Source organism: Nicotiana tabacum, chromosome 24 (genome assembly GCF_000715075.1).
Source record: "Nicotiana tabacum cultivar K326 chromosome 24, ASM71507v2, whole genome shotgun sequence".
NCBI lineage: Eukaryota > Viridiplantae > Streptophyta > Magnoliopsida > Solanales > Solanaceae > Nicotiana > Nicotiana tabacum.
Genome location: NC_134103.1, coordinates 95,823,169 through 95,845,826, shown reverse-complemented (window position 1 = coordinate 95,845,826; position 22,658 = coordinate 95,823,169). Strand labels below are relative to the sequence as shown.

The following is a 22,658-nucleotide window of genomic DNA, read 5'->3' as shown; positions in this document are numbered from 1 at the left end:
ATAGACTATGGGAATACTTCTTTGTTAAGGTGCAACGTACTAATAAACTATATTCACATGGTTTATCCGTATATAGACTATGGGAATACTTCTTTGTCAAGGTGCAACATACTAATAAACTATATTCACTAACTCTACAAGGTGCAGTGTCCTAGCCTATATTGTTCGGACTCTCCAAAAATGTCGTTGGGGGCGTGTTGGATTTTCCAATAATATTGTATTTTTTAAGGATCCAACAAAGATATAACAACATTTTAAAAAGTCCGCGCAACATATCTAATCTTTCGGCCTGCTCAGTGTTCTTTTCTCTTTAGGCACTGAATTTATTGTAGCCACGGCGTGGTTTGTTATCTTTTATGCTATTTCGAGATCTTATGAGTTTAAGTCTTAATCACTAGATTTTACACAATCAACTCACATAAAAATTAATTCTATTTCATAACATTGTTGATAACCATAAGGGAGGTAATTTTTTAACATTATGGGGTACTGTGTTCAGTAAAAGAAAAAAGCGAACCTTTGGGCTCTTTAAAAAGTAAATATCATTCGCCCGGGAATTTGCATATATATCCGATATTTGGGTCATTATTGAAGCTATACCCTTATTGTATAAAAATTTGCAAGTTTACCCGCTTTAAAATTAACTTAAGTCTGAAGTTAGAAAAATTCGCGTATGAAGATGCAAACTTAAGATGTATTTAGGAGTGTTTTAGTCTGAAGTGTTAGCTAATATTTGCATGCACTTAAAATGCTTTTAGTCTGAAGTACAAAATTGCACTTAAGATGCACTTAATCCTTAATTGGTCAGAAGTGCAGCTAATTTTTGCATGCACTTAAGACTTTTTAGTTAGAAGTGAAAATTTTCCAGAAATAAAAACTTTGTTCTTCAAATTTCAACAATTCAACACACAATCTACTCCAGATGAGCTCAAATATAAAACATAACTTTCAAATATTATAAAAAAGCAAAACCCAATCATCAATTAGTCAAAATAATAACAAATCCATTTTGCAATTAAGAGGAAGAAGAAAAAACCCTAAGCAATAACAAAAATAGGAGCGCCATACCAATTCACTATTATAAAGCACTATAAAACACCTTAAAGCCTAGTTACAACAATACGTAGATCCACCGTCATTTTTTTTTCACATCAACTAAAGTTCTGTTTGTCCATAAGAAATTTTTTACTTTTTTGGAATTTTTTAAAACTTTTTTCGGCATCATTTTTTGGTCATGAAAATTTCAAATTTCACTTGAAGTTGAATTTTGAAAATTTTCGATAATTTGAAAATTTTCAAAAAATTATTTTTCAAATTGTTCACTTCAGCTCAATCACAAAAATTCAAAAACAGTTCAAAATTATATTGATGTCCAAACACAGCTCTAATTTTCATATACCATTTTCATTTTTTTTTTTTTAAAACTTTTTTGCCGAAAATTGCGTTGTTCCAAAATTTGATACAAGAAAAGGTGTAATTTGTGGAGGTTTTTTCTTAATTTTGTAACGGTTTTGGACCCCCACAAATGGTTTAATTTTAAGAAACGCCATGGTTATCATCGCCACAAGGCTTTTTGTGGCAGTTTTAAAGAACCCCAACACGACCTCCGCAAATTAAATTTGTGATTAGTGGGAGTTTTAAAGTCAATTAAGGGCGGCTTAGTAACAATGTATAACCATCACAATGTGAGCTTTATATTAAAAATAATTAATTAGTTGGGTGTATAATCTCCACAATATAATCTCTTTCATAAATTTTAATTTGTGGGGGGTTAATTACCATCACGAGTTGAATATTAAAATACACTTTCTTCTCATTAAATATTACACGATTAAATAAGATCAAGCTTGTATCAGCATATGCATAAACAAAGAAATTATATACTAAATAATACTCATTATATAACAACAATCAAATTTCATTAATCATCCACAATAGCAACAGTCACAAATTCAAGTACTACAAATCATACTAAAGCAATATAAACTAAAGTAGCTCCTACACATTACTACTTAAAATCCATAAAAGCAATAGTAGTTCCACATTAAATAAATAACATTCTCAGTATTTGCTTGGTGATTCTGGTAACTGTTGCCCGATGATCCTCTTTCATCAACCGGTGAGGTAGGTTCACTCTGTGCATCATCACTTGGCTTGAAACAATAGAAAGAATATTTAGATAAAAAATCTGACCATTATACCATATTTAAAATTTTAATGCTTCCTTAAAATTATCTAGCTATGACCAAGATGAGGACTATATCCTCGTGACAATTCAGTTACATGTGGTTGAGGAGCAAACAGACCAACAAATTGTTCAGGAATTTTTCCTTCCTTTGATATCATGTAAGCTTTCAGTGTTGTAAGGTATCTACTAATTGGGACTTCAAATGAGTGACCTCTTGTTGTAAATAAGTGAAAGTTGCAGATGATGTACCGAAGCTAGATGAAGAATGGTTCAGCCCGTTAAGTCGTTGTTTGATATTCTTGGATGTATTTGAAGGAGCTGCTCCCATACCCATACATTGTACCCTTCCAGAATGCTCTGCCCCTAACACCTTGCCAATAATATCATCTGAGAAAATTTTAGATTCATTGGCATTGCCTTGAGTCAATTCAATTTGTTCCTACACGCAAACAAATTATCAATTAGTATGTACAGAAAGTAAGATTGAGATGTAAAATGTTAAAATAAAACTTCAAATAATGTCAGAGAAACACACCAAAGCTGAACTTACTACTATAGTCCTTGCCTCATTATTTACAAATAATCCATCATTTCTCTTATGAGTTTCGATAAACATCTTTCCCCGAGTAGGATATTCTCCAGTTTCCAAAAACTAAGAAATAGATAAACCAAACAGATTGTAATAAAGCATTTAAATTAGAGAACAAGTAAAAATTATTAAGTTAATATGAATACCATCTCATGTCGTCGTCTCGAGTTAGCTTTGGATCCACCAGTCTGAGGCATTGTTTGCTTGCGTCAAATTTCTTTATTTCTTCTACAACTTTCCTATCAACAAAATAATAACAACTTAAAAATTTATTCTAATATTTAATCATAACGACAGCAAAATCTATTCAAATAACCAGTCTTACAATTGTTGATGATTTTAGACGATAAGCAATAAAACTAGCCCACTGATCTCTATTTATACCTGATGGCACATTGCTTAAAAGTTCAGTTCTGCTTTTGGCCGGGTCATAAAATTCATCCCACAACCTATGTCTATGTGTAGCCCACTTCTTATTCAAACTAGCATTTCAATATCTATATGCAATGGCATTGGTAGTCCTAAAAAAAGAACCGGGGCTTCAAATGAAAAAGAAAAATAAAGTTAGTTTTCTATACATGCATAAAAATCTAGTTACAATAAATAGACATATGTGTAATACCTTTAGCATAGTTTCAAAGCAGTCTTCCTTATAAATTTTAGGAATACCTGACGGTCCTGACCACATGTTAAAATTAATTGGGAAGAAATTGCCATCAATAGCCAGTAATTTACAATATCCGGCAAGCAACTCTTGCGCTTCCCCATATGCTGCATCATAGATATCAAAGTCCACAATAGAGGCCATGCCTTACTCATTGACTAGATTTTTGTTTGCTCATTCCCATGAAGGAAGGACAATGATAGACACAAACATAAAATACACAAGGAGTGGAGCAGTACTATGTAATAAAACTGCTCGTTCAACTTATGCAAAGGAAAAGGCATGTATGTATTCAAAGAATATTATATACATGGGAAAACACACATAGCATGGAATACTTTTATGGAATAATACTGGATAATGAATATGCACAAGTAATGGCATGCGCGTTGGAGGACCATTTCATGGCACTGGCTAGATTGGGAACGGGGAAAGGGCAAGAACCAAGGCACAATAAGATACTTTTTGACAATTCAAAATATAACATTACCGTGACGATGCCTTTTGTAACGACCCGACCGGTCATTTTGAGCTCTAGTACGTCATTCAGTGGTTTGAAACCCTGAGCAGCTTCACTGAAGATATTATGACTTGTGCGTATGGTCGGAATTGAATTTTGGGAAGTTCGGAGTTAGTTTGGGAAGAAAATTCTAAATTCGGAAGCTTTAAATTGGAAGAATTGACTAAAGTGTGATTTTGAGTAAACAACCTCGGAATCGAGATTTGAAGGTTCCAACAGGTTCATACGATGATTTTAGACTTAGGCGTATGTCCGGATCGGGTTTTGGATGGCCCGGGAGCGTTTCGGCGCCTATTGTGGAAGGTTGGCATTTTGAAAGAAATTTATAAATTTGGGTTGAAGTGTATTTCAATGTTATCGATGTCCGTTTGGGATTCCGAGTCTGGGAATAGCTCCGTATGGTAGTTCTGGTATTGGGCCTAAGGCCATTTGGCTTACGCGAACGTGTAGAGGGGTACGCGAACGCGAAGGGGCGGGTCAGCTGGCCTTCGCGAACTCGATCAAAGGGTCGCGAACGCAAAGAGAGATTTCTGGGCAGTGAGTTGTTTTAAAACGAGATTTTGGCTATTTTCACTTTATTTCCTCCATGGGAGCCGGTCTTGGAGCAATTGTGGAGCTCCATCTTCATCATCTATGTCAAGGCAAGTGATTCACACCTATTGCAAGTTAAATACTTGAATTATATATGGATTTAGACATGAAAATTTATAGAAATTTGAGATTTTGAAGAAAAACCTAGAAATTAGTATTTTTGGAATTTGACTACGAAATGGGACATGAAATTTGGAATAAATTATATATTTGAGTTCATGGTGATATGTATAAGGTTTATCTTCCAAAATTTTCGAAATCCGGGCACGTGTGCCCGAGGTTAATTTTATCGACTTTTCAAGTGGAGTTAGAAATTGTTATAAATTGGATTATAATAAGTATTAGAGTGTGTATTTATGGATTTGCACGTTTATTGACTAGTTTTGGAGCGTTGGGCATCGGTTCGAGTTATTGGAAGGGCTTGGGAGCCGGTTATGAAATTTCGGGGCGAGGTAAGTCTCCTTTCTAACCTTGTAAGAGGGAATTAATCCCATAGGTGAACTAAATTATTATGTGCTTCTATTTGTGAGGACTACGTACGCGCGAGGTGATGAGAGTCTGTACGTAGCTACTAGCTATGCCTATGTCCGGGTAATTTTAGGCTTACATCATGCCTTGTGGGTATTGTTATTGATTTAATTTTATTGTTTGTCTTGGGAAGGGGCGGGATTGAGTTTGCTTATTAAATATTTTGAAAGGAGTTGAAATTGAGGAAAAATTGGGATCTTAAAAGTTTTCATTTGAATTTCGTATTTTGAAAAGAATGGAGGAATCGTATAATAACTTAAGAAATCTATGTGTAATCGCGTCGCAAGTATGATCCGCGAGCGGGATAATTTCTTAAATTTATATTTTACCGTGTCGCATGTATGATCCGGGAGCGGGGTAATAGATGCATCTATGGTTCGCGCCGTTCGACTCTCACATTGCACAATTTACATTTATATTAGATCGGGCCAAACGTACTCGGTGGTATTTGTGTGCGATAATAGAACATGAAGTTCCTTTAATAATTGTTATAAATTCTTTATTTGAAAGATCATTTGTTTTAAATGAAGGAAGGGATTTGGGTTCTTAAATATGGTAATGAATTGCTCAGTTATTTCTTGTTCTGAGTTTTATTGTTATATATATCTTGCTTAATTAGACTTTCATATTATCATATTGTTGGCCCTTAGTAAGTGTCGAAGTCGACCCCTCGTCACAACTTCTTCGAGGTTACGCGGGATACTTATTGGGTACGCGTTAATTTACGTACTCATGCTACACTTGCTGCACATTTTTGTGTAGGTGCGATTATTGCGATGACTTAGGTGAGTTGCATTCTACGTTACGAGTCCGCAGCCAGCAAACCTCCTTCAGAGTATTTATAGTTTCCTGTCCAATTTGTATTCTGGACAGATGTTATATTTTATTTTATTTTCCTAGTTGATGTTCATGCACTTGTGACATCGGGTTTTGGGCGATTATGGGTTGCACTGTATTGGAACTTTTAAAGATATTATTATTTATTTTGTAAACTTTATCTTTTACTATTTAATTGAAGGAAATATGATTTCAGAAATATTATTAGAAACGAGAATCAAATTAAGTATTTATTTTTGGCCTGCCTGACAGCGGTGTCCGGTACCATCATGACCCTTATGAATTTTGGGTCGTGACACCCTTTTTATTGATTAAACTTCTATGGGTGGTGTTAACAATTGTTTGCTCATTCCTAGAAAGGGAGATTAATGGTAGGCATAAAGGAGAGCTGGGCAGTGCTCTACACAGCAAGCGTGGCTAAATTTGCAACAATATGCCAACCAATTTTGCAAAGATTTGACATTTAAGATGGGCGTCAAACGACATGAAGTTTACTGTCCAATTTTATATCTTATTTTAGCTTCATTAGACTACATTTTGTACTATCACTGTTAGATATTAATCTCAACTGCGATAACAGGGATTATGTGTTTTTGCAAATTTTATTTCATACACATTGTAGGACTTCTTGACTTTGTGTCTTTTATTTTAATTATATATACAAACTAACCCTAAGCTCTTTACCTAGTGGATTTGCAAAACAAAACAAAAAATAACACTTGTCTACTGATAAAGAAAAGTGTTACTGGAGCAATTAAAAAGATCTTGAAAATTACTTAGCAGTAATCTCTAAAACTCCCATTTTCATTCAATAACATAAAAACAACTTTGAAAATAGAATCTTATACTGGTAAACTTGAATACTTTAAGAAAAACGTTTATATACAACAAAAACTCAAATGCGAAGCTACAAACATTTAAAACTGAAACTCAAATATTACTCTTTCTTATCAAATTAACATTGTTTACTGCTAAAAAAATGTTATTTGAGTCATTAAGAACACTCTTTTGTGAGATTAATCTCAAGCTCTCATTTTCATTCAATAACTGAAAGTGAATAGTTTTATAAATTTATATCCTTCAAAGAAAAAAAATATTAAAATCCTAAAACAAATCTGAATAAAACTCGGATGATCCAGAACGAACATTAAAGGGCCCATCAGGAACAAAATAAACAAGTAATTATGTATATAAAAAATCAAAAAGATGAATAAAAGAGCGGAAAAACTCACCGGAAGGCCATATGTGAAGATTGCACCTCTATGTCTCCCTTTTTTCGGTAACCAGAACAAAAACAAAATACACATTGCTGGCGTCTGAAAGATCACTTTTTAACCGTCTGATTCAGACACAACAAAAGATTCAACAGCTAAGATTTGATTCACTTCACTCCAAAGCCACTAAAACCCTCTGCATAAACACCTAAAAATTTAACAAATCCAAACTGGGAACTAAAAGTCTCTCACCAAATAAAAAAATCAAAACGTGAAAATGAAATCAGTTGAAACTTACCGATTTACCATATCCGATTTACAAAACAGGATGAATACTAAAAGTAAGGGGAGGGGACTAGTAGAAAGGTGTTAAAGGCGGAAGTTTCTGGAGAAAAGGGGTTAAAGGCGTGAAGGGTTGGGAAAATGAGGGAAAGGAAAAAATGTGGGAGAAAATAAAGGCGCTCTTTTTTTTTTATTTTTACGGTAGCCGGGGTTTATTTGCGTCACTTAATGACACCCCCCAAATTGATACAATTTGTGAAAATAGTAAAAACCTCCTCAATAAAACCTCCGCAAGTGGTCTATTTTCTTGTAGTGAAATGCCCACTAAGAAGAGAAGAAGAAGAAGAAAAGGGAGGAGGAGAAAAAAGTTCATCTAAGCCTTTTTCTTCTCTCTGGTTTAGAACTCCACCGCCCTCTTTCTTGGCCATCATTGCATCTTTTTCCTCAATTCCCTTCCAAAACCCTAAAACTCCCAAATCCCTAAATGCTCAGAACCTTTAAAACCCCTAAACCCATTCTCGTTTTCATTCTTATTTTCATTTTTCAAACCCACTGTAACAACGAATTTTCGCGTCGAGAAAAATAAATAATCAAGACTAGATAATTGCGTAACAAATATAGTATTTGATTTCAATAATGAAAGTGTTACAATCTCTATGAATCTCTTTCTTGAGCTTGAATTTGGATTTGATCATGAACAAGTAATTTGGTCTTGAACGCCTTGGTATTTGATTTGGCTTCGTTCTTGTTCTTGAACTTGAACTTGAACTTGATCTTGTAGCTTGAGTGCTTAAACTTGTAGCTTGTAGAGAAATTTACGGTGTTTGATCCACGAGCTCTCTGCTTGCTTCTTGTTCACTTCTCGTGTCTTCTAGCTTTATGAAAACCTCTATTTATAGTTGTAGGGAGTGGTGTGGCTCTGCGATTTGATTGGTCCGTTTGAACTGACCAATACCATCTAGACACTTGGCACAACTCTATTGGTTGTTAATTTGACTTGGATTGCCACCCTTCTTGACATGTGGTATAATTTCATTGGCTCATTTATTTGATTTGGATTGCCACATCATTTGACACATGGCATAATTTTGTTGGCTCGTTTATTTGTCTTGGATCGCCACATCACTTGACATATGGCATGAGCCTGCTTTAAGATGGGCTAATAGCCATTTGGACCTTGGGCTAATGAAGTTGGCTTATGTCACGACCCAAAATTCAACTAATCGTGATGGCACCTAACCCAACTCGTTAGGTAAGCCAACTTTCAACTATCCAATTCCAATAACAATTATTAAAGAAATTTAAGTAAATAACTATCTTAACCTTATACATTCCCCAAGAACTGGTAGTACAAATCATGAGCTTCTAAAAATAGAATATAGAAAGCGAAAATGAAATAATACATAGTCTGTTTGAATAATACATAAACAGAGCTTTTATAAATCTAAGGCTACCATGAACAAAAGGCAGCTACAACAGGAACGAGGTACATCTTCAAGTCCGGCAACCATCGAGCACAACAACAACAACAGCCAACATCTGCACGCAATGTGCAGAAGTGTAGTATCAGTACAACCGACCTCATTTACTGAGTAAGTAACAAACCTAGCCGTAGATTGAAAGTAGTGACGAGCTTCCACCAAGTCGGGTCCAAAACCAATAGTCCACAATAATCCATAACAACATACAGCAAATAATACCAGAAGTAACTCAGGGATAAAATACTCAGCCAAATAATGATTTCAAAAAAAATTATAATTCTTCCTTTCAAATACCTCAATGAAAACCCAAATTGTTTGCCGAAATTTCCAATAATATAAATAGTTTGAAAACAATAAATTCCTCCAAACATATTCTCAATAATAAATAATATATTTTATTTTCCTTCCGGATAACCCGGGTAAAACAAATACATCACTATGCCTATCTGTCAAAAATAAATGTGTGAGAAATCATGAATGATGTGATGCAGTACAGCACGAGGAAATACATCTCTATGCATGTATGTCATGTGTGCATGCCAATTCAATGCAACTCATTGATAAAATCATAAACAGCCCCTCGGGCAGAACATCACTCATATACAGCCCCTCGGAGAAAACCTCACAGTCACTCGTGCCACTCGGGCATACCTCACAATCACTCTTGCCACCCGGACATACCTCACAATCACTCTTGCTACTCGGGCATACCTCACAATCACTCATGCCTCCCAGTCACTCAGCACTCGGCACTCATACTCAGTAGGTACCTGCGCTCACTGGGGGAGTGTACAGACTCCGGAGGGGCTCCTTCAGCCTAAGCGCTATAATCTACACGGACAACTCACGTGCTGCACGGACAACTCACGTGCTATAATAATAAAGTATACTGCAGGCGGGCAGCCCCGATCCACACTCATCATCACAAATCAGGCCCTCGGCCTTACTCAGTCATAAATATGCTGCAGGCGGGCAGCCCCGATCCACACTAATCCTCACAAATCAGGTCCTTAGCCGATATCAAACATGCTGCGACGTGCAGCCCGATCCCATAAATATGCAACATACTGCGGCGTGCAGCCCGATCCCATAAATATGCAACAGAAATTAGGCCCTCGGCCTCACTCTGTCATAAACCTCTCAAGCCACTCGGGTATTTCAGTAAAACAGGGCATTCGGCCCAAAACATATATACGCATCAAAATAGAGTCATAAAACTGAGTTATGATATGCAATGAAATGAATATGACTGAGTATGAATTTTTCAATTTAACACAATAATTCACAGCAATATGACCTCTGTGGGTCCCAATAATACTGGCACATAGCCTCAACATGATTTTTAATATGCTTTTCAGCTCAATTTCTTTAACACATAAAACCGCATAGAAAATGCCAAGATTATTTAACTATAAAATTCCAAAGAAATAATTATGTCACAATTTCTATAGTGCACGCCTACACGCCAGTCACCTAGCATGTGCGTCACCTCCCAACAACTCACAAAATACATATATTCAGGGTTCATACCCTCAACTCCAAGATTAGAAGAGTTACTTACCTCGAACAAGCTGAATTCAATGTCGAGCAAGCTAAACAATGCTCCAGAAATCCCATTATGCATGTATCAACTCTCGAACGGCTCGAATCTACCACAAATAATTTGATTCAGCCCACAAAATTTATAGGAATTAATTCCATATCAAAATACTAATATTTTCACAAAATCCGAAATTACGCCCCAAAAATCACCTGTGGGGACCACGTCTCGGAATCCGATAAAATCATAAAATCCGAACCGCCATTCAACCACGAGTCCAACCATACCAAAATTACTCAAATCCGACCACAACTCGGCCTTCAAATCCTCAATTTAAACTAAGAGAGTTTTCATACGTTTCCAACTTAATTCACCAATTAAATAATAAAAACAACCATGGATTCGGGTAATTTAACCAATATTGAGTTAAGAACACTTATCCCATTGTGTCCTCTGAAAATCTCCCAAAAATCGCCTCAATCTGAGCTCCAAATTGTTAAAAATGGTTCGTCCCATTTTCTGAACTTAAACTTTCTGTCCAGATCTCTCTTCTTCGCGAACGCGACAGGACCCTCGCGTTCGCGAAGCACAAAATGTGCTTCCCAACATTTGCTCTTCAAGAACGCGAGACACTGCTCACGAACGCGATGATTAACAGAGCCCTTCTTCGCGAACGCGAAGGCAAAAACCCAAGCAAACTATGTTTCCCTTCGCGAACGTGATACCCCATACGCGAACGCGATGCACAACCCAGCTTCTCTTCGCGAACGCGAGACCCCTCTCGCGAACACGAAGAGTAAATCCTGCCTACCTGAAATTCCACTTCGCGAACGCGAGGGCCCACTCGCGAACGCGAAAGAGAAAATCCGAAAAATGCAGCAACAGATATCAGCAATCTCACCAAGGCCAAAAATGATCCGTTAACCATCCAAAACTCACCCGAGCCCCTCGATACCTGAACCAAATATATCAACAAGTCCTAAAACATCATACGGACTTAGTCGAACCCTTAAATCATCTCAAACAACGCTAAAACCATGAATTACACCCCAATTCAAGCCTAATGAACTTTGAAATTTCTAGTTTCTACAACTTGCGCCGAAACATATCAAATCACGTCTGATTGACCTCAAATTTTGCACACAAGTCATAAACGACATAACGGAGTTATTCTAATTTTCAGAATCGGATTCCGACCTCGACATCAAAAAGTCAACTGCCCGGTCAAACTTACCAAAAATTCAATTTTCGGCATTTCAAGCCTAATTCAACTACGGACCTCCAAATAATTTTCCGGACACGCTCCTAAGTCCAAAATCACCATACGGAGCTATTGAAATTATCAGAATTAAATTACGAGGTCGTTTACACATAAGTCAACATCCGGTCACTATTTTAACTTAAGCTTTAAACCTTGGAACTAAGTGTTCCACTTCATTCCAAAACCTCACCGGACCCGAACAATTACCCCGGCAATTCACACAACAACTGTAAAGTACAATTTGAGTAGTAAAAGGGGAAGCAGGGTTGTAATACTCAAAACAACCGACCGGATCGTTACATTCTCCCCCACTTAAACATACGTTCGTCCTCGAACGTGCCAAGAGTTATTTCCAAGCCATCAAATCACTGTTCCATCTTACCACACACGTACCCGGGGGTGAACCCACGTCACCCTATTCAACATATGCTTGACTACACAATACAATTGAAAATCATTAATTTAACCTTAGCTCATAAACCTTGGAGTTTAATTTCCAACCTTTAAAATTTCTTTCAAGACACGAATCTTACATTTACACACTGCATAAGTCCGAATAAGCTGCATCGAGCTATAACTATAACCACGGATATAATCACCCAGCATATTACACAACTCGCATGCTCGTAGCACCATTCCTGATCGCAGTGACTACTCCAAAACGAACCGCATACTAGTATTAAACCCATATCGAACCAAACCTCATCCCAAAACCTTCGTACACTGTTGATAATAAAAGAATCACGCAGAATCTCGTAACCCTTTATCAGACCAACAAGTCATGGAGGTCTCTTTCCCCAATCGGAACCATAATCATTTTCTGCGCCGACTTTCAATATTATACTCCTGAATATACCGAAATTAAACCTGATAGTACCCATTCCAGGTCCAACGACCTTATATTACTAAACATAACTGCTCCACAGACATACCGCACCAATATAACTCGGAGCCACAACTCGTGCCATCCGTGTACTAATACGCAACAATTCAAATGTACCCAGTTATGGAAAATGACTCAAATGAGAGAACTGCCCCGCCAGATTAACAAGTACTTCCACAACGAAATGCTGAAAATTCATCATACACCATAGAACCATCACCCGATTCTAACACGAAGTTCATATTATATACTCCGAGCCGCCCTGCTCCAATTTAATAACGACGGAGAGGCAAATGAAAAAAATACCACACAAAAACCTGAAAGGACATAACCATTACGCTATCAATCATGCAATATCTAATTACTCATCACACTCAAATTCCGCTATAAAGCTCAAATAGAACCGCACCATCTGTGCACATAACCAATGAATCACAACTCCTCGTAGCTTAAAGGAATAACTCCCAGATCATTTGAGAACACGAATAAGTTCAACATCAACCAAATGACACATCCCTCAATAATAGCAGTATGGAGCCAACCATTCCAGCTCGGTGTAGAATACACATCTTAATTGGGCCTATCTATGGACCCCCAAATCAACTCGGGTTACCCACAAATAGATAAAAATTCTTCCGAAAATCCATAATGACTGAATCATAACACATTCTACCATATGGCTAGCTCCGGCCACAACTTCACAGTCAACAACCATGAAACAATCTGCTCCTGAGAACTTCCAATCTCCAAATCCATAAAACACGCGAATCACCATATTTGATTCTATCTCCACCGCACGAATGCCTAATAACTCTCTCATACACGATCATCCCACGAGAAATACTTTAAAAGTTCTTCCGTGCCAATTGATAAAATTTGAATATCAGCAGTCTATCAACCATGTGAGTACCGCAATACTAATTTATACCTCCGTAAGTAAAAATACAATGTGCCTTCTGAAGTCCACTCCTTTCTCATACAACACAAAGTAGTAATAGTATTTATCTAGTTATTTGAAACCGTCCATGTTGTCCAACATTCGTTACCTTCTCTTCAAGACTGTACTTCCACTTGTACATGAAAATCTAGCTTTCGTACAACACGTAACATCTATATTGCCATCATGTGAAAAACACAAGAATCTTATTATCAACTTTGAGTCACCAATAATTTACATGCCATTTTAGTTAGAAACCTTTCTCTTGCTTCTTTCCAGGAGGAAATCACAATACATAACACGTTTTTCACATTGGTAGAAACCATCAAGAATACTTTGGAATCCATTTGCACATAATTAAGCCCTTAAAACTAAATTCCTCTAACTCGACCAAGCCACACAGGTCACCAAGTCCAGGTGTATTGCCACAAAGCACCTGTAGAAAACTCCCACATCATAAGCACTCAAAGAACCGATCATATCCATTACCATATTGATCCAACCTACTACCAACCTGTCCTATTGCTCCAAGTTCCTTCCGAATTCGTCTTCAGATTGATACTTCTTCTTGCGAAAATACCATGATCTTTAACCACAACTTACCCCACAAACATTAGCATAGAACCACAACGCCCTACGGCCCATAAGCAACTGTATTCTTCTTAAGCACCTTCAAAAATACTACAACTATAACACTCACTCTGAGAATGCCTTATGTGAATTTGAAATTGTTCTTCTTACCTTCCTTATACAAAAATGTAGAATCCATAGTCATATAGAATTTCCGTAAGTTCAGGCACCATCAAATGCAAATCTCGAATTTTTATCCATACCCAAGTCCGGAAACATTCTCACTTACTATATATAATTCTCAAACCCACTGAAATTTTCTTTCTCGGGAGTCACCCACTTTGCTCAAATCTAATTGCACCACCCAAATGGGCCAAAAGACACGTGCCGCATTAGCACCACAACACTCAAAGAAGTAACTCTACTTTAATACCACATATCAAATTCATACTCCATGCGCACTACATCATTCACCAATAACAACTCACTCATCCCGCGAATTTCATTTACTCATACGTGAAATATAATCCTTAACCAGAAATTTCCTTATTCGAGTCATCCTCGATCTCAACTTCTCCAAGTCATAGCTAACCCACAAGTATGCCTCAGACCAAAATTAAAATTTAACACCTAACCATGAGATCAAATTGTCAATAGCAGACTCCCCCACTTGGCTCAAAGCCATAGATTAAAATATTCCATAACTCACAATATCAATACTCTTTTACTGCCATAATGCCACAGTCAGTCCAACGAAACTTCTTCCCAAGTTCATACAGCGCCAACCATAAAAATACTTCAATCATCCGCTAAGCTCGTATTCATTCTCTTAACACACAAGTCAACTTTCTCAACCAGATTCAGATTCAAATCTCCACCCATACACCCCGTCGGCAGAAAAAAACTCTCCACTCACATCATAAGAAATACTCCTATATAGATTACTCCGCAGGGGATAATCCACCTACTTAGCCTCAATCTGGTATCTTGTTATATCTTTTCGCAGTCACAATTACTATGCAATCACTTAGTCAATCTGCGTCCAAACTCATTACCAGACATGAGAATTTAATTTACCCCAAAATTTAACAATATAAAAGATCCTTCAAAACATTCATACTCGAGACTGTGTGTCACATTAAAACGAAAATCAAGCATCCCATGGCCATTTCTTTACATTTCAAGGAAACACTTCTCGTCACATTCAAATCGTCTTAACACATCCCGCGGACACATCATACCCATCATACCACCATTCCACCGCTCATCAAGCCACAAATTCCACTGTAGGGTCATTACCGGACGTATTAGTCCAATTGTACAAGTTACAACTGAAGCTACCGAGCTTAAGCTGCGATCTAAACTTGGCCTCAAGTCCTCCAAACTGGCCCCTTCACCCATACATAGAATACTCATCTCGAACTTCGTTCATGGGATCACAAGCCCGCGATGCACAACTGATACTGAGCGCTCATGTGCGTATACGAATACGTGAAAGGAATTCAAAGAGTTTATATCTCAAGCTAAATCAATCTCGCACGATAAGAAAAGAAAAATGGGAAGTATATATATCATAAATGCCCTGTAGCCTCTCGAAGATAAGTATGGACGTCATCATACCGATCCACAAGACTCTACTAGACACTTGCTCATGATTTGTAGAACCTATGAACCTAGAGCACTGATACCACCTTGTCACGATCCAAAATCCAACTAGTCGTGATGAAACCTAACCTAACCCGCTAGGTAAGCCAACTTTCAACTATCCAATTACAATAAAAATTATTAAAGAAATTTAAGTAAATAATTATCGTAACCTTATACATTCCCCAAGAACTGGTAGTACAAATCATGAGCTTCTAAGAATAGAGTATACAAAGCGAAAATGAAATAATACATAGTCTGTTTGAATAATACATAAACAAAGCTTTTATAAATCTAAGGCTACCCTGAACAAAAGGCAGCTACAACAGGAATGCAGGTACATCTTCAAGTCCCGCAACCATCAAGCACATCAACAACAATAGCCAACATCTGTACGCAATGTGTAGAAGTGTAGTATCAGTACAACCGACCCCATGTACTGAGTAAGTAACAAACTTAGCCGTAGGTTGAAAGTAGTGACGAGCTTCCACCAAGTCGGGTCCAAAACCAATAGTCCACAACAATCCATAACAACATAAAGCAAATAATACCAGAAGTAACTCAGGGATAAAATACTCAACCAAATAATGATTTCAAAAAAAATTATAGTTCTTCCTTTCAAATACCTCAGTAAAAACCCAAATCGTTTGCCGAAGTTTCAAATAATATAAATAGTTTGAAAAAAATAAATTTCTCCAAAAATATTCTCAATAATAAATATTATATTTCATTTTCCTTCCGGATAACCTGTGTAAAACACATCCATCACTATACCCATCTGTCAACAACACGAGAAAATACATCTCTATACATGTATGTCATGTGTGCATGCCAATGCAATGCAACTCATTGATAAAATCATAAACAGCCCCTCGGGCAGAACAACACTCATATATAGCCCCTCGGGCAAAACCTCACAGTCACTCGTGCCACTCGGGCATACCTCACAATTACTCTTGCCACTCAGGCATACCTCACAATCACTCGTGCCACTCGGGCATACCTCACAATCACTCACGCCTCCCAGTCACTCAGCACTCAGCACTCAGCACTCACACTCAGTAGGTACCTGCGCTCACTGGGGGTGTGTACAGACTCCGGAGGGGCTCCTTCATCCCAAGCGCTATAATCTGTACGGACAACTCACGTGCTATAATAATAAAGTATGCTGCAGGCTGGCAGCCCCGATCCACACTCATCCTCACAAATCAGGCCCTCGGCCTCACTCAGTCATAAATATGCTGCAGGCGGGCAGCCCCGATCCACACTCATCCTCACAAATCAGGCCCTCAGCCGATATCAAACATGCTGCGGCATGCAGCCCGATCCCATAAATATGAAACATACTGCGGCGTGCAGCCCGATCCCATAAATATGCAACATAAATCAGGCTCTCGATCTCACTCAGTCATAAACCTCTCAAGCCACTCAGGTATTTCAGTAAAATAGGGCATTCGGCCCAAAACATTTATATGCATCAAAATAGAGTCATAAAACTGAGTTATGATATGCAATGAAATGAATATGACTGAGTATGAATTTTTCAATTTAACACAATAACTCACAGCAATATGACCTCTGTAGGTCTCAATAATACTAGCACATAGCCTCAACATGATTTTTAATATACTTTTCAGCTCAATTTCTTTAACACATAAAACCGCATGAAAAATTCCAAGATTATTTAACTATAAAATTTCACAAAAATAATTATGTCACAATTTCTATAGTGCACGCCCACACGCCCATCACCTAGCATGTGCGTCACCTCCCAACAATTCACAAAATACATATATTCAGGGTTCATACACTCAACTCCAAGATTAAAAGAGTTACTTACCTCGAACAAGCCGAATTCAATGTCGAGCAATCTAAACAATGCTCCAGAAATCCCATTATGCGTGTATCAATTCCCGAACGGCTCGAATCTACCACAATTAATTTGATTCAGCCCACAAAATTTATAGGAATTAATTTCATATTAAAATACTAATATTTTCATAAAATCCGAAATTACGCCCCAAAAATTATACGTGGGGCCCACATCTCGAAATCCGATAAAACCCACAAAATCCGAACCCCCATTCAACTACGAGTCCAACCATACCAAAATTACTCAAATCCGATCACAACTCGGCCTTCAAATCCTCAATTTAAACTCAGAGAGTTTTCAAACTTTTCCAACTTAATTCACCAATTAAATGATAAAAATAACCATGAATTCGGGTAATTTAACCAATATTGAGTTAAGAACACTTACCCAGTTGTTTCCTCTGAAAATCTCCCAAAAGTCGCCTCAATTCGAGCTCCAAATCGTTAAAAATGAAAAATGGGATGAAGTCCCATTTTCTGAACTTAAACTTTCTGAACAGACCTCTCTTCTTCGCGAACGCGACAGGTCCCTCGCGTTCGCGAAGCACAAAATGTGCTTCCCAACATTTGCTCTTCGCGAACGCGAGACACTGCTCGTGAACGCGATGCTTAACGGAGCCCTTCTTCGCGAACGCGAAGGCAAAAACCCAAGCAAACTATGTTTCCCTTCGCGAATGCGATACCCCATACGCGAACGCGATGCACAACCCGGCTTCTTATTCCGAATGCGAGACCCCTCTCGCGAACACGAAGAGTAAATCCTGCCTGCCTGAAATTTCACTTCGCGAATGCGAGGGCCCACTCGCGAACGCGAAAGAGAAAATCTGAAAAATGCAGCAACAGATATCAGCAATCTCACAAAGGCCAAAAATGATCCGTTAACCATTCAAAACTCACCCGAGCCCCTCGGGACCTCAACCAAATATACCAACAGGTCCTAAAATATCATACGAACTTAGTCGAACCTTCAAATTACCTCAAAGAACGCTAAAACTATGAATTAAACCCTAATTCAAGCATAATGAACTTTAAAATTTCTAGTTTCTACAATTTACGCCGAAACACATCAAATCACGTCTGATTGACCTCAAATTTTGCACAAAAGTCATAAACGATATAACGGAGCTATTTCAATTTCCAGAATCGGATTCCGACCTCGATATCAAAAATTCAACTCGCCGGTCAAACTTTCCAAAAATTCAACTTTCGGCATTTCAAGCCTAATTCCATAACGGACCTCCAAATAATTTTTCGAACATGCTCCTAAGTCCAAAATCACCATACGGAGCTATTGAAATTATTAGAATTAAATTTTGAGGTTATTTACATATAATTCGACATCCGATCACTATTTTAACTTAAGTTTTTAACCTTGGAACTAAATATTCCAATTCATTCCAAAACCTCACCGGACCCGAACAATTACCCCGACAATTCACACAACAATTGTAAAGTATAATTTGAGAAGTAAAGGGGAAAACAGGGTTGTAATACTCAAAACAACCGGCCGGGTCGTTACAACTTATCATTTAATTTGTAGTCCAATTAGATGGACTAGCCTAACATATTTATATTTCATTTAATTAATTAACCCAATTTACTAGCCACAATATTTGTTTGGACTAGTATCTTGAGTTTAATATGGTCCAAATTATTTTATGGATTCAAACCCGATAAAATTTAAATGCTTATAAATGTCCCCTACTTCGAGGCTAGTCGGGGTATAAGCTTGTTAATCCTCAAAGATTAGCCTTGAAGTAAGACGAAACACTTTTAATTGTCTTCTTGCAATTGCTTTCAGAGAGTTTGATTGATTATATAATTAAAGGATTAGTAGTCTTGTTTTAAGATTTAAAGCCCATTTAAGGTCAATACATATTTGGCCACACGTGAACGTATCCGATGATTTTAGCTATTTTTTTAACTTAATTTCTAGAAGGCTAAGAAACAGAAGTTGAATTCATCTTATTAACACATCCAACTCCATGTAACTATCTTCCAAATTGATGCCTAATTCCATGGAATTTGAATTTGAATGGACTCGCACAGATAGATTCTAGAGTCTTTGAGTTTCAATCAGATTGTAATTTTCTCAACAGTGTCCAATCTGATAAACTCAAATTCTTATTTTAAGGAGATCAACTCATTGGGTCTATATTGAATCCACGCCTATAAATACAAACACTAAGTAACATCTATTTTCGGCGTCATGCTTTATAACCAAAGGCAGTCTCGACACGACTCTTCTCAGGTAATGCTCGTCTTTTTTTCTTCTTCCTTTTGTTGTTGTTGTTGAGATTCCTATTCCATGCAGCTACTCCCTTTTTTCTTCTATTTTATCCACACAAACAATCTGTAATATTTTCAATCATTTATGTGGTTTGCTATAAAATTCTTAAAGAACCATACTAGTAAGAATAAAAGATGAGCATCATTTATCTCCTTTGTTCTGTTGCTAGTAATTTATTTGCAAAAGCCCCTTTAATGGTCTGAACCAATTTATTTGTATGGAATATTACACTTACTTGGTTATCTTGGCTTAGTCAGGGGTCCATAAGTATTTTATTTTAAATAGTCAAGCAATTTTGTCTCCAACTAGTGAAACTAGTCATGTAATCCAAAAGGTTTTGCTGCAACTTGGAAGATATGGAGCTTTATTTGCCTTTGGAGTTGCCTTAGTCAATATGAATTCGGTTTCACGATCCAACTCCGTCCTTCGCTAACTTCTCTTCTTCGTTTAATCTTTATGCTTTTCATTTTCTTATTCGTATTAGACTAGCAATGAGGAGTTGGGCCATTTTGGTTATCATCTACTTTGTAACTACAACTGGCAACTTCTTTTATTTCCACTATCTTGGACATTCTTCTTTTTTTCATGCTCGTGGAGTTCAAGAGAGTAGAAAATTTGAAGCGATTAAAGTTTATCCGCCTGAAATTTGCTCATGTTTGTAAAGTATTACCTTATACAAGATGGTATTACTTTGAACATGGCGAGGACTTTATACCATCTCAAGTAGAAGACTTTATTTTTTTGAGCCGAAGATGATTACACCATTTAAGCCAAAGTTTTACTTTATCTGAGGCCAAGACCATTACACCGTCTAAGCCAAAGATTTTTTTTTGAATATTTGACTTTACTTTATCTGAGGCGAAGACCATTATACCGTCTAAGCCAGAGAGTTTACTTTGTCTGAGGTGAAGATCATTACACTGTCTGAGCCAAAAATCCTTTTTGTTTTTGAAGATTTGACTTTACTTTATCTGAGACGAAGACTATTACAGCGTTTGAGCCAAAAAATTTACTTTGTCTAAGGTGATCTGAGCCAAAATTTACTTTGTCTAAGGTGAAGACCATTACACCGTCTGAGCCAAAGATATTACTTTATTTACATATTTGACTTTACTTTATTTGAGGCGAAGACCATTACACCGTCTAAGCCAAGGACTTTACTTTATCTGAGGTGAAGATCATAACACCGTCTGAGTCAAATAAATTTATTTTATCTGAAGCAAAGGACATTACACTGTCTAAGCTAAAGACTTTATCTTGTTTGAAGATTTAACTTCATTTTATCTAAGGCATAGACCATTATACCGTCTAAGCCAAAGATTTTACTTTATCTCAGGTGAAGATCATTACACCGTCTGAGCCAAACATTTACTTTGTCTGAGGTGAAGACTATTACACCGTCTGAGCTAAAGACTTTACTTTATACGAGGCAAAGTCTATTACACCGGCTAAGGTGAAGACTATATTTTGCAAAGACGAAGACAACCGTCTAAGCTGAAGACTTTACTTTGTCTGATGCTAAGACTATCATACCGTCTAAACTGAAGACTATATTTTATCCAAGACGAAAACCAGTGAAGATCATTATAGAGTCTAACATGCAGATTTTACTTTACCGCCAAAAGATTTGACCTTTTGGTGCAAAGGAACGAAAACTCGTCTTCATTTCGAGATGCATGAATCAGAGATTGTATGAAGCATGAAAAAAACTGACCACCAAGAATATCTCTTCATTTTCAATCTTCACATGTAATGGAGAGCATGTATTACGTTTCCTTTCTTTTTTGTCCGGACTCGTTTTATCACTAAAATGAAGAGCATGAATTGACCAATGTTTACAATGGAGAGCATTGTAAACATTGAAATCACATTTACATGTTTACAATGGAGAGCATGAATTGACCAAATTCGGGTTCAGTCGAAAGAAATAAAGGAAAAGTTGAGGAGGGAATAAAGATGTGTTAAAAGGAGAGTAAAAAGAGTGACATGAGGAATTTTATGCACAAATTTAAGTAATTGAAGGTAAATATGATGGTGCATTGAAGGTTTACAAGGATTTAGTGAAGGAGGAGCCGAAGGAATTTAGACCTTATTTGTGTCAAGGAATAATACATACATTGTTGAGGTAAAAAGATGAGGCTGAGAACTGTTTCGAGGAGTACCGGAGATTGGTACCACAAGGGCATCCTTGTGCTATGTATTTTGACGACAATTTGATTGGAACAAAGCTTTTTGCGCAGAAAGTGGAGAATGAGAGATATGGATCAAAGAGTGAACTAGATTGAGGCTTCGTATTTTGATTGGAGCTGAGATTGGATGATTGAGGTATGGTTAGAATTTAGTTACATTGTACGTTTTAGTTTATTTTTGCTGTTTGCGTGTTCGATATTTAGATTTACTTTTCTCTATGGTTTAGGGATGTAAGTAGTTTTAATCAGTGTTTTAAAAGGCGTGGGCGTAAGATGATGCATTTTACATATGCCTCAGCGAGGCGTAAGCCCCGAGGCACGAGGCGTATGCCCCATAAGTATTTAATTTTTAATATTTTATAAAATAATATAATGACAATAAATATTTATAAACAGGTAAAATTACATAAATATTGAAGAAAACTATAAATATGTGAAATATATATGCTCCATCCCCACAAAAAACTAGTCAAACAATCTATTATACGCTACTTACAAGCAATGTTTTAAAAGGCGGGGGCGTGAGGCGGGGCGTTTTACTTGATATGGGGTGATGCGTAAGCCTAGAGGCGGGGGGA

General features: G+C 37.1%; 1 protein-coding gene and 1 pseudogene across 9 annotated transcripts; one reads left to right on the top strand and one right to left on the bottom strand.

The window, feature by feature from the left end:
- LOC107808508 (protein SLOW GREEN 1, chloroplastic-like) overlaps window positions 1-22,176 on the top strand; it is a 53,125-nt pseudogene extending 30,949 nt beyond the window's left edge.
- LOC107798691 (uncharacterized) lies at window positions 1,877-7,895 on the bottom strand. 9 transcript variants are annotated; one of them, XM_075248148.1, is made up of 6 exons: window positions 7,430-7,878; window positions 3,162-7,327; window positions 2,924-3,016; window positions 2,724-2,840; window positions 2,438-2,627; window positions 1,877-2,153 (listed from the first exon to the last, which is right to left on the bottom strand). In XM_075248148.1, exons 3-6 carry the CDS (start codon window positions 2,972-2,974, stop codon window positions 2,146-2,148), a joined length of 366 nt encoding a protein of 121 aa, XP_075104249.1. In that variant the 5' UTR covers window positions 2,975-3,016; window positions 3,162-7,327; window positions 7,430-7,878; the 3' UTR covers window positions 1,877-2,145. The 9 variants fall into 9 exon arrangements, with proteins under 9 accessions (XP_075104249.1, XP_075104244.1, XP_075104243.1 ...); XM_075248143.1 differs by lacking the exon at window positions 1,877-2,153 and having other exon boundaries at window positions 2,160-2,627; window positions 3,162-3,316; window positions 3,400-7,327; window positions 7,430-7,887; XM_075248142.1 differs by lacking the exon at window positions 1,877-2,153 and having other exon boundaries at window positions 2,160-2,627; window positions 3,162-4,617; window positions 7,150-7,327; window positions 7,430-7,887.
- Window positions 22,177-22,658: the final 482 nt, after the last annotated feature.

Coding starts and splice junctions, on each gene's coding strand:
- LOC107798691 (XM_016621719.2), bottom strand. CDS start 2,974: ATGCCTCAGACTGGTGGATCCAAAGCTAACTCGAGACGACGACATGAG. Junction 2,841..2,923: donor CGAGACGACGACATGAGATG/GTATTCATATTA, acceptor TCTATTTCTTAG/TTTTTGGAAACTGGAGAATA. Junction 2,628..2,723: donor TAGTAGTAAGTTCAGCTTTG/GTGTGTTTCTCT, acceptor GTTTGCGTGTAG/GAACAAATTGAATTGACTCA.